This window comes from Dermacentor albipictus, chromosome 1 (assembly GCF_038994185.2).
Source record: "Dermacentor albipictus isolate Rhodes 1998 colony chromosome 1, USDA_Dalb.pri_finalv2, whole genome shotgun sequence".
Taxonomy (NCBI): domain Eukaryota; kingdom Metazoa; phylum Arthropoda; class Arachnida; order Ixodida; family Ixodidae; genus Dermacentor; species Dermacentor albipictus.
Genome location: NC_091821.1, coordinates 86,331,582 through 86,344,655, shown reverse-complemented (window position 1 = coordinate 86,344,655; position 13,074 = coordinate 86,331,582). Strand labels below are relative to the sequence as shown.

Sequence of the window (13,074 nt, the reverse complement as noted above, 5' to 3'; positions counted from 1 at the left end):
TCAGCAAAGAGAAAGTGGGGAGTGGAGGTCGCGCGCGGTACTCTTCAATACATGGAGTAACACAGGTCAGGGCGAATATACGAACTTGTAGAAAGAGTCAACAGATAGCGTGGCCAATCCAGGAGCGCCAGCTTTGCGCTCTGGCGCGAAATTTTGAACGCACGATAGAGAACGTACCGGTACGTCAGTGACACTATGGGGGGGAAGCGCGATGACGTACCGGTACGTCCGTGACAGCGAAAGGGTTAATCTGCTTTTTCGGACACCTGTTTATTCAGACATTTCCGCAGTCCCCATGAGGTCCAAATAAACGGTCGGCGACTGTACATGTATGTAGGCACACTTGCTGATGTATGTCATCCCCCCGTGTGGAGCGTGGCACCCACAAGGAGAAAGGCAATCGGTTTTTAGTTTGAAGTTTGAGCTCTTTCCGTGGTGCATAGCGATGTAATTCTGAGCACACATGATTGCGAGTGCGCATTTTATGCACTGCACTGTCAGCTCAACATGGCCAGACCTGGTGAGGGTCCCTTTAAGCTTCTTCGTTAGCCTCCGAGTTTCCACCCTTAGGCTAGTATCGGTAGAATGCAATGGTTGTCCACTCTTCTTTTCAGCAGTGGTGAATCCAGGTGGGAGGGGGAGTGCGATCGCCTCCCCTCCTTGGATTCACTACTCTGGATCCACCCCAAAGCCACTAACTAATCCACCCCCCTCGACAGCCGACTTTTCTGCACATGAAATTTTTTAGGCCACTTCGGCGACCATCGCTGTCCATGGCAGGCAAAGCACCCCTCACTTCTACTTTTTTGTTAGGCGCGAAACTGGCTTATGCAACCGCTGCCTTGGTGGAAGCAAGCTAATTGCTTCCTCTCCACCCCCAGTTTTGCCTTCTTCAAAGAATAGAAGGTTGTTTAACTAAGCAAGGCCATCAGTGTGGCAGCAAGGAGATAGCCTTCATATTCAGAGACACATGCTCCCTTGCTCGGCACTGCTATGCTAGGAGTCCGTACTGTTATGAGTCACCTTTTAGTGTGAATAGATGTGAAAACCATTCAGTATCATTCAAACTCGTGCCATTCATAGCATGGTTTATTTTAAGTGCTTTATTAAGTGCTTTACTCATGTTCCAAAAGAGGGCAGCACAAGTCACCTTCAATGGCTGATATAAAACAAATTGGTGTCAACAGACTCGCGCAGCGACCGCGGCATAAGTTTTCGACTTTTCACAATTAATATTTCTTGTATATGGAATACAGCATGTAAAATTTATGACAATGTTTTTTGTGAATCACTTAACAAAGTTTTAATGCTCTGAATGCCAAAATTCACATTTATCAGTCGTGTTGAAAGCATGTCCACGTTTGTGGACAGAAGTTCTGAAAGTAGAGCACTTAGTGCCCCGTTTGTGAACATAAGTTGTGGGTGTGGAGATTTGGTATCTATTTTTCCATGTTATGCAGCCCATTATCTCACAGATTTTGGTTTAACCTCCCCAGATGGGTTAGTGCGTGATTTTTTTCATATACACTGGGAAAGGTACATACAGTCCTCTCTGATGACATGAAAGCCAGTGGCCTAGGCGGAGCAGTGTTAATGCAGCTTGTAGAGACAACTGCGCAGTAGTCATATTTTCATGAATCAATATTTTACTGTATTGATGATTTTTGATTGCTTCAAGAGAAAAAGTTCACGTCTGGAAGAGTAAATCCAAATTGCACTGAGGAAGCTGCTGTAAACGTTCCCAATGACAGCAAAGTAAGCCATGGAGAATCGACCTTCCTCATGTGTGAGAAAAGAAATGTGTGCCTGGACAAATGGAAGGATAACAAAGGCGTACATTCCTTTTCCAGTGCTGTCGGAATAGACCCTATGCCTTCATGGAAGTGCTGATCGAATGACGAAGCGGAAAAAAATCAGTACCGCACCTGGGAAATGTATTGAAATATAAACAATTGATGAGGGGAGCAGACCTCATCAACAGGTATATTTTATATGCTAGGACGAAGGTCAAATCTCGGAAATGTGCCATTAGGATGCTCACACATTTTCATAGCATTGCTGTCTGCAATGCATGGGTAGAATAATGTCGTGACACAACAGCTTTGCATCTACAACAAAAAGAGGTACCGTCTTCTCCTGTATTTCAAGCAGGATGTAGCCGAAACATTAACCAGATCTAACCAAAATCGAACTGGTGCCAGAGAATAAAGGTACGAAAGTAGACCAGCAGCTCCAGAGACCAGACCTGACATGAGAAAATGGTTTGGCCATTTGCCAGAATTTCATAAAATTGAAAATGCAATGTGCAATGTGTAAAGATTGCAAAGCAAAGTCGAGAGTTTGGTGCATGAAATGCAATGTTTTCTTGTGTCTGCAAAGGTAAAATTATTTCTTTTATTTTTACCACACTACCAACTAATGTTCGTGGACACTCATTTGTACCATTTGAAAATGAAAATTTTTTTCACAACTTTTTTTTCAGTACTTCTGGAACCATTTCAAATGAAATGTTGAAAATGTTCCTCTTGCCTACATTTTTTCAGTAGCGAAGAGGTTAAGTGCGATTTGTACCTCCCTTTTTTTGTTTCCTTACAGTTTTTAGTTTTTAGTGCTATTATAAGGTTTGACCATGCCTACTGGTGTCAATTTGTTTATAAACTGGTCACATCGTTGTCTGCAAGATGTTGTTGATGAAAAAGGCACTGAGACATGCAACTGAGAACAAATCATGACCATTTGGTTACAGACGTGTGATTAGTTGCGCAATCCCCCCCCCCCCCCCAATGTAGGCACCTGGATCTGCCTCTGCTTTTCAGGGATAATGTTAAGCCACCAGTCATGACTTCGGAGTATGTCTCATATGTGCTTCCCTTCTTCTTTTCTTGTCAAAATTTCTTTCTCATCATTTAGGTCCCCTGTGACTACGAAAGGCAGCTTATGAATGCCTGTTTCCTTGCCGTGCTATTAAACATTGTTTTAGATTTCTCAATAGCAAACCTGCCCTTAGTCTTTTTGCCAGTGCAGGTGTCCAATTATTTTTCTTAAGTGACCCCTGGTGTTCCTAAATGTGTACAGCTAATTTTAAACTTATAATGCTTCATTAGAAAAGTGCAGCTACCTATACTCTATCTCACAAGTAACTTGCAACACTGCCGAAGGTACAAGGTGTACACAGGCACCCTTGCAGAAGAATAGATGGTGTCCAAATCCAAGTCTCATAGGGTGGCACTCTCTGTATTTTAAATGTAGATCTTAACGGCTATGCTTTTGCTTGCTGATGCGGTGGAAGCAATTTTGGAAGCAGGAAATACATCATAGACATTGGTTTTCAGACACCATCATAGGCTGTCTGGTGTTGATTACTGATGTGTGCGTTGTCACGTGCCTTTTATGATTTTCAGTAACACTGCTGGGGATGTAATTGCACGTGCCACACTGGATGCCTGGAAGGATGGTATAGATCGCAGCAAGGTCCGGCTGAATGACATGGAAAAAGTCATTGAGCTGGGGAGCTTCAACGAAAAAGGTGAGGCAGGCTGACATTGGAGAAAGCCAGATGGCAATTCTAAATGGAAATCCTGGCTGCTGTGGCAGTATTTTGATGGGGGCGAAATGCAAAAACTACCCAGTTTCCGTGCATTGGGTGCATGGTAAAGAACCCCAGGTGATCAGAATCCTGAGTCCCCCACTACGGCGTGCCTCATAATTGTACCGTGGTTTTGGCATGCAAAACCCGAGAATTAAATTTAATTCTAAATAGAATTTTGTATCTCTGGACCAGCTGATGCATTGGTTCACCATGACTGATTGTGATATTGCTCATTTCATTCCTGACCATGATGTATAGGTGCACCAGTGCGCATGAAGGAGCTGCAGGTGGCTGAGACCACTTTGTACTCCCCATCTGGCTACACAGTCTGCATGTAGCACTTGTTTGTTAGGTTGCACTAGTTGTGCTTCTGGCATCCATGTTTCTACGGATGAGCTGATAACTCTTTTATTCATTCGTTTATTCCGCCTTAAATGCCTGTGAGCATTACTTAGGGAACAAAGGGGGGAAGGTATAAATATGTCCAAATACAGTTATAACTCTGGAAGAAAAGCAGTTAGTGTAAATACAGTTTGGAACTTCACAGGTAACTAAGCAGTATGTTAAACACACAAGAGAAAAAATAATATAAATATGGAAAGAAAAGAAAATATTGACGCTGTGGCAAAGGCATTTTCATGTTAGTAAGAACAGAAGGTATGCTGCTGTGGGCTATTGTGAGTTTCAAGTGAAGAGCTTAGCTAGAATTGTTTGACTGCATTCAATTCGAATTGCTTTCAGTAGAAGTCTGCATGTGTGAGCAGAATGGAGCTGAACAGAAAACACAATGCTACTTAACCGTATGCTCAAGGTTTAGGAGTTTTATAAGATTCTTCTGAAATGAGGTGATTGATGAAGGGAGCTTTTTACTATTTTACCTTCTTTTCTGTTTGGTTTATTTTTACTTGGTTGAACAGTGAAGTGCTTTATAGATTTTCTGTCTTCAGTTTGGCCTACGCTGGCTACACCAGCTCTCCATAGGTCATTGCCAATTCTTGCCTTTTTGCAGTCTTCTAGCATGCTTCTACACAAACTTTTTTTATATGAGTTCTAAGTCAAGCGTATTGTCATTTTGAACATCTTTGCTATTAGAACGAATGATTTTCTGTTCGTTCTTTTTTTTTTCATATTGTCATCGATAATCTGATCTGTGCAGGAGGCCTCTATCGTGCTGACATTGTGCAGAAGAACTTGATTGATGTGTTTGTGCCATTCCTGCCACTTGAAAGGAAACAAATCATGGCCTGCATCCGAGACGAGTTCAAGCGCCGCAGCCGCACAGCTAGTGACAAACTTGTAGAAGACATTGCCAATGAACTTGACTACATACCAGCAGAATATTCACTATACTCTTCTACAGGGTGCAAGAAAATTCACCAAAAAGTGGCTCAGCACTTGGGCTTCTCTGAAAAGATATGAGTTGGAACTTCTCATTTCTTCGCCTTTTATCCAGTATTCAGGAATTGCACTTGCTTTCTGTGCCTAATATCAAAGTAGTCTGACATGTAGGCTTTTTTTTTTCTGTCAGCACAAGCTATGCTTTTGACTCCCGAGTGAGTGCATAGCGTCTGCACCGCATGACGTTATTGCTGACTTCAGTTTATGATGTCTCCACCGGCGCAATGCCTACATTTGAAGATAGCCATCAGTCACATGGATGACAGATACTTCGTGTGTAAGGTCCACTGCAGGCATGGTGTGTGCTGCTCAGATCTCACCGCTGGTTCCACAAACTTCAGCCACTACATAAACATGAGTTGTTCACCATCAGCCTTCTCCACACATGCTTTAATTTAGCACAAATGCTAGCTGGAGCCACAGCTCATGCATCAAGTTCTGTGTTCATGCTAAGCAGAAGCACTCTTGTCTTTGGGCCAGTATTTGGCTTCATGAAAGCATATATTTTATGCAAGTGCAATTTCTCAATACTGGTGTCACAGGCCTGAAATATCCATGTGAGACCAGTGCATTAGTTCAAGCCTGGTGCTTGTGATTGCCCATCTAGGTATGCTGTTAATGTCAAACATGCATCCTCGTAATTTCAGTAAAAAAAATATCAATAATCTGCAAGGCAGGCTATTGCTCCGAGTACTTCATTTTAGGGTGTCATCATGTGTGCTGTTGCTTTTTAAGATCCAATTATCTGGGCAAATTATGAACATGATGGAGATGCAGGATGAGTTGTACGATTATGTATATGAAGGAAGATTGTGAATATAAAGGAGTAGCATGTTAATATAAAGAAGGCAAGAAAAATAAATCCACGACTTCCATATGACTGTGTTTGCTATTGTTTCTGAGGGTGGTGAATGAGAAGCAGCTGATTGCACGTGCATAAGTAGAAACAAAAAGGAGGAATTGGAAAATATGTTAGTGCCATTAGCTTTCTTACCTTTATGATGTTGTATGACTTCTGCAAGTATGTTCTGCAGCAGTTTTGATCTTTTCTGTTCTTATCTTATTGTGCAAGACATGCTCTCAATGTTGACGAGCTTGTCATCAGCCACCATAATATACATGTGCTTATCACATTGACACTTTTGAAAAAGGGCCTGTTAAGTTCTTATTAAAGTACTCAATTCACTTAATTCAGAAGTAGGCTTATGTATGTCACATAAGCTTGACGTTATGGCTGATGTTGTCGAGATGTTATCGTAACTTTCATGCCAAGTTGATTTTGAGGTGTATCTTAGTTCAGTATACGTGCTCATGATTTGCAATTTTTTTATAGAGGCACATTAACATATTAGTGCTAGAAGCATAAAAAAATAAGCAAGGAATGAAATATAAAGAGAAACATATATGCTTGTTCCACTGCAGGCATCTACAATAGAATCTTGAAAATACATATTTCTCAGGGTATGGAAAGCATATTAGGTTCAAATAGTCTTAACGAAACTGAATTGGAACACTCAAATGGCATACTCACTTCTAACCTTTGCTTTACTCACAACCATAAATTTACATTACATTTTTCTGGGGCTCCTTTTACTGGAGGTAACTCACTGGACACCTATAATGTGATAGTAGCCACACATGGTGTTGGGAGCTTGTGATGTAGTGCACAAGAGAGTGTGCATTGTCAGTGTTAAACATTGACAATTAATAGTCACTTTTTTAACACCGTTGCTACTGTTTGAATGTCCTGATTTATGCATGAATTCAACCTCCAGTTGCTGTGGGAGAAGCTATTTGTATGTGCAGCACTCTCAGTGTCCTGAAATCTGCTTGAGTTGTTTGCACTTGCCAAACTGTTGCTGTGTCAGATAAAGCATGGTGTGAATGAGTGAAGCAAGAGATTGATGCAGCCATTTTCACATTGGAAGGTTGTTAGCAGAAGAATATGCTGTAACTGACAAGCAGTTTCATATTACTGGAAGACGTTCAATCTTTAGCATCAACTAGGGCTCATGCAACAGTGAACCTGCCATACTGTGTTGGCACTGATTCTGATACTTGAATTATTTTATTTTTTCATGTGGTCCTTATGTGCATGTTTTTTCAGACATTGATGTATAAGCCTGAGAATTGTGCTAATGTGGTGCCCACTTGAGGCTTGCCTGAGAGAACATTGATGCTATCTCAGAGCCTTTTATATTACTCAAAGTTTTGTGAATTATTAGGAAATTAAAACATGTTCAGATCAATCATTGTTATGTCTGTGGGGTTTCACCTCATGGCCTGCAACAGAGTGCAGCTATTTGCATAGCATTCTGTTGTTTGGCAGGGCCTTCTGCACATGCAGACTGTGCAGCTAAGGAAACAAATATAGGCTCGGTGAAACTGCAGTTTATACTGTTAAGTACCAAGTTTAGCAAGCAATATTTGCTTCAGTCTTCCAATTTCCAACTTCGCATCTAAATGTAACTTCAAGAAAGGTACATTTTGCTTAAAACATCCTGTCTCTAGTCATGCGAGACCCCGCCTGCCTTAACAAGTGTGTGCTGAATATAACTATTTGAAAACGCCTATTGTCATGTATAGGCTGCAAAATGAGTACTCCTTACATCTTAGCTTCGTCTGATTTTTTTAAGCATGTAAGAACTGATTTCAAAGTGTGGTTTCTCTTACAGCAACATGTTAATGTGTATAGAAGTCAGTGTTTCTGTTTTTAGGAATGTTTTTGAAGGTATTGTGTGTCTATCTTGTTGTGAATACCTTGTTTTGTAAACAATATAAACCAGCACCCTGTGTAAGCATTTTTTTTTAATGTTTGAACTGTACAGTATGCTTTTGTAACATGCAGGCTAGTGGTGTTTTGCTAAATTTATAATTGCATCATTTGTGTGCAATAAGCTTTTTGTATATTAGATCTACGTTGAAATAAAATCTGGAATGTTGACAGTTGAATGGAGGTCACTGTTTTACAGGAAATTTTTTCATCACTGGTTACTGCACAGACACATTTCAAAATGGCATGTGTCATAAGTATGCTGATCAGTAAGTGCTGCAAAACTTTCAACAATGGAAGGGAAGTGATGTGCCAATTGTGCCATCCTGTTCCAAACTACCTGGGCTCTGTAAGCCTGCTCCAAAGCATGAATTTTGAAATAAGACTACTAATGCTTCTGCTATGTTCAATAGGCGCAATAGCGCCCCTCGACGTGGCCAGAGACAGGAAAATAGTGCTCGCTTCCGAGCCAGATAAACAATACTGTCCTACATATGACAATAAAGAGCGCTCAGGTATAGCTTTCCACTTCTTTATGGTATAAATTAATCACAACTTAGCACTTCTGATCGATAGATCTTTCCCAGATTTGGTGTATAACTTGTTCTTTAATCACTTCCAACACTCCCAATCACTTGCAACCCCATGCCTGCAGTACACGTCGCGTCTGTAATTGATCAGTTGACAGGCACTTTTTCTCCAGCTAATAATTCGCGCAGAATTTTTAGTTCGCTACAGAAGGGATTTCTGCAGCTCGGCCCCATGTGCAGCACGCTGTTCAGGTGCACATTGCATCAGCTGAAAAAAAGGCTTCTACGGTGCCTGTTGCCGCAAGCGAAACCAGGCTGCTAGCTGTGTTCCCTTAGTGTGCGTGGACAGTGGTTCTCGGGTGAGTGCAGAAATCCTGTTTTCTTTATCTCTTTCTTTTTTTACAGTGAAGCTGTCTGTGGCTGGGATCTGGAAAAAGATGTGTCCGAGATGTTGAGAAAAACATCACCATGTGGGCAGGCACTGGTGTTAGTGCAGAAAAGGTCCAAACTCAATGGTGCATACCCTTGTGGGCTTGGGGACTCGTAGCGCACCCTTAAAAAAAAGACGAAAAATATTTTTAAAAATATAAATATTAACAATCAAATAATAAATAAATGATGATAATCAAAGAAAGAGAAAACAAACAACGAACTTATAATGTTGACAAAAACAATGCATCGGAGCAAACGCTAGCCTGTGACTATGCCTATCTGAACGTCAGTGCATATGTATAAAGTAAAAAAAATTTAAAAAAATACGAAACAAACAGCGAAGTTATGTGTTAGTGCCTTTATTAACCAATATAGCATCACCACCATATACAGTCGAACCCGACTATATCGAACCCGTTTACATCGAATTATTCCATATATCGAACAATTTCTGGACACGGTATAGTTACAATGAGTATATATAGCAAAAATTACGCATACATCGAACAAAACTAGTAGCGACTCCCTATATATCGAACGTCAAGCGGCGAAAAGTGCCCCCGGAAGTTGGCTTTCCCTCGCGGTGAAGGGAAAACCCGGCGGCGCGGCTCCATCCAACCACTCTCCCTACGTGACTGCGCTACCTCGGAGCCGCCGACACCACCCTACAAAAAAATGATCCTGGCCCGCCCGCCCGCAGCGCTTGCTCCGACAGCCAATCAGAGGCTCTTGTGCCCTCGTCGTGCAAGGTGGCGAAAGTGCTAGTTGTCTCGCTGCTTATCTGATTCATTGTGTGCGCGTTCTCCCGCAGTGTTGGCGTGATGAGGCGGCAGAATTCGCCTTTCATCGTGAAGCTCGAAATCATAAACCGGGTCGAACGCGGTGACAAGTCGGATGTCCCCGCAGCGTGCAAGATTTCGAGGAGCACTCTCAGCACGATCTTGAAGAATAAGGGGGAGATTAGGGCTAAAGCGGCTGAACTCACGACCCGGTGCCTGTGGCGCCCAACGTGTACGCGCGGCCGTGTACGAGTGGTTCATCCGAAATTGCTTAAGCCGTACCGACTTCCGCGTGCTCAGTGATGACTGTAAATTCTGATTAATGCGATGAAGCCGTTGTCGTTGTTGCCGAAGTTTGGAGCGAGGTGTCAGAATTTCCGGTAGCTGTTGACAAATCAACGGTGGACGAGTTTGTGAGCGCAAATGATGGTGTTGCGACCACAGTAGAGCCCGGAAACAAAGACTACATTGCCGGCATCGTGCCGAGCACAAGTGAAAATAAGCACAACGAGGAAAGCAACGACCGTCTTTGGCCCACATCCTCCGAAGCGATTGGTGCGCTCGCACTAGTCCGGTGCTTCTGCGCGAAGGCGGAATGTTGCGGCCTCAGCTGCTCCGACTCCTTAGACAACGTGGGGAAGTGCTTGCCTCGCACGCAGCGAAATTGCCCAAGCAGAAGAAAATGCAGGTCTATTTCGTGCGAAACGAAGCTAGTTTCATCAATAAAGTGATTTCATAAATGGTATGTGCTTTTATGGCATCCAATTATTTAGCAGGCTTATATCGAATTATGCTCTATATCGAACTGATAGGCGTTTTTTTGCGAGTTCGATATAGCCGGGTTCAACTGTAGAACCTAATATAGCTATTGAGCAATACAGCTTCACTGGTCTTCCATCTTCACATAATAAAAGGCTCTAATTTTTTTTTTCTCTCGTTTTACAATACTAAATTGGTTAATAAGTTTTCTAGCTATGATGGTACCGAGCGCTGAAGGATAAACTGTCCAATCAAGCGCTACGAATCATTATTGAAACCTCATCTTTTTTCTTACTTTTTCATGCGTGATATATCAGGTTCATCTGGTGTCCTCACTGAACTAAATTTAGAAGGCAGCTTCGTTATGTCTGGTTACTGTAAGGACAAGTTAATGGTTGATGTGGAGGTGTCGTTGAAATAGATGGGTAATTGGGCTTTCACAATAAATTACGTATGCAAGTACTCTAGAGTGTTTGAGCGTGTCTAACCAGCGGGGAAGAATAGAGCCCGCTACCCTGGCAGAACTATAAAAGCTGCCAAAACCAAATTTAGCGAAAATTGGTGGTACACTGTGGAAACTCTTTGTGCGAATTTAAATGCGATTTGATCAAACACAGCCTTTGTAAACAATTTCTTATTCAGGTGTTAGAGCGTGTGATATGGCCACTATCAGCTATGCTTCCTAGTGTTCAGACATAGCTGCAGTTTACAACAGTTTTATATTTTGTGGAAAGGGGAGGGGGGAAATGGCAACTGCAATGTGCAACAAAATTTTTACTTTCCTGGTCTGGTTAGAAACGCAGCAAATGAGCCGTCGTTCTTCTTTCTCTATTTTCAGGCGTCATAACATGTTCCGTCTTGGTTTCAGCGATGTCTTCAGCGAACTAAACAAGATATTTCATTTATATTTAGCGAAAATAAATGGCGCATTATGGGCAATTTGTAGGTAAACATTATAAATAGGGCACTAATTATGACATTCGTAATAAATTACGCATGTAAGCTACCTGAAGATTTATGAATCTGTTTTGCAAGCAAAGAATTCATCCCCTTACCCTGGAAGAGCTGTGAATTCGACAGATATCAAATCTAGTGGAAATTGAGTAGGGGGGGGGGGGGTTATAAAGCAATAAAGCATTGCATACTCCCCTCAGCAGTTATAGTGGTGGTTTTCAATAGATTCGCCGGACATCCACTGTCGCAGGGCTGGGATGGCCAGTCAACTTTTTTTTTTTTGTGCATATAGCAAGTAATTTATGTTGATTGCATGTCGTTATGTGTAACCTCGACAATACCATTACCTAAACTAGCAATGCATTTATACTGTAGACTTAAACAGCTAGTACAATTATTTGTTCAATTCAAATTCTTTGTAGCAAATGTGCATTTTTATGTGCGCTGTGGTGCTGCTACTAGGCGGGATCCGGGACCACTATGGAGCACTCATTGCCTTTTGTCCTTGAATCAGCTTGAGATTTTATATAGTTGCAAGAGATAAATGCAAATTCAGATCACTTTTCGGGCCCCCGTGGTTCACCATATTTGTGATTGATAGATAGGTCTGCATCTTTTAAATATGCTGACAGAAGCATTCCCAGGCTATTTCACTTACTGTAATAGTAATTTGCAATATATATATATATATATCGCCATATATAGCTCTCCCTGAAACGCTGCTTTTTGCAGTTGACGGCAGACGGCAATACAAGTTTATGCTTGCACCGTTGTGGCAGCAGCTCGCAACCCCATAAGTGCAGGCAAACTTGCAATTTTTTTCTAAAATCCAGGCAGTTAACTGTGCCAAGTTTTATACGTCGACGCTAAAATGTGATCGTCCTCCAAAGTTTGAGCAAGAACAGTACAGCGGTCAGTGCAAAATCTTTTTTCGAACATGCGCAGCGAAATATTAAGGACCCTGTATTGCTTTCACATTAATTATAGTGAACTATTCAAGTCGGATACAACTAAAGTCTGCAGTGAAGCCCCACCCACGCCCTCACAACCACCAGCCACTGTTCCTCCGCAAGGCTGCAAATAGTTCGTACTCAAACTTTTCCTGTTACCTAAATAAGGCGGTAACCAGAAAAATAAAGTTATAAGCTCCTAATTTTATATGTTTCCACTCGTCTATTATAGTGGAACCGCGAAAGCCTCATTGTTTACTGAACTGAAATAAAACGCTTGCTTCACTGCAACTATTTACTGACAAATTTCACTTCAGTTGGCAGTGAAGTTTTACGAGTAAAATGGGCACAGCAAGAAAATGAACTGTACCGAGGACCTTCGAAGAGTGAAATGCTCAGATTCCATACACTTTGTCCATGTGTGTTGCACACCTCATCGCTTCCGCCGATGAAAAGACCCTTCAAGAACAGCAGACGCTGCGGAGGTATCAAGAAAACGTCGGTATCAAGCATGATGCCATTTTGAAAACGTCGAATGACGACGACTTTGTTTGCTTCTGTGATTGGCTAGCGGAGTAACACAACGCCGCGTGGTCCATGTGCCAACTGTTTTTTTTTTTTCTTTAAGTTTGTGGGCTGCGGTCGGCCGCTGATACCGGAACGTGCAGTGGCGTGCCGACAAAGCGGTGGAGAGCTGACACCGTACACGTACGCACCGTGACTGTACACGAAACATTCACAATATTTCTTTCTTTTCCTTTTTTCTCAGGTCGTGCTTTTACTGACGTTTACAATTTAAATTTTCTGAATAAACAATTCATATAATGAATAAAACGGGTAAATGTAGTAACGGAGTTAGACATTTACATATTAGCAAAATGAGTTCCGAATATCAAAACAAATTATAATA

The 13,074-nt window shown here is 41.8% G+C and overlaps 1 protein-coding gene and 1 long non-coding RNA gene across 2 annotated transcripts in view; one reads left to right on the top strand and one right to left on the bottom strand.

Moving 5' to 3' along the window:
- The window catches only part of LOC135896238 (torsin-1A-like), a 38,878-nt gene extending 30,939 nt beyond the window's left edge, over positions 1-7,939 (top strand). Inside the window, exons 4-5 of the mRNA XM_065424598.1 lie at positions 3,402-3,526; positions 4,746-7,939. Of these exons, the coding sequence (XP_065280670.1) occupies positions 3,402-3,526; positions 4,746-5,008 (388 nt within the window). The 3' untranslated portion in view covers positions 5,009-7,939. The remainder of the gene's footprint in view (positions 1-3,401; positions 3,527-4,745) is intronic.
- Positions 7,940-8,036: 97 nt separating this feature from the next.
- LOC135896239 (uncharacterized) lies at positions 8,037-13,039 on the bottom strand. The gene is made up of 2 exons (XR_010562638.1): positions 12,535-13,039; positions 8,037-8,843 (listed from the first exon to the last, which is right to left on the bottom strand). It is a non-coding gene; the product is annotated as an uncharacterized lncRNA (long non-coding RNA).
- Positions 13,040-13,074: the final 35 nt, after the last annotated feature.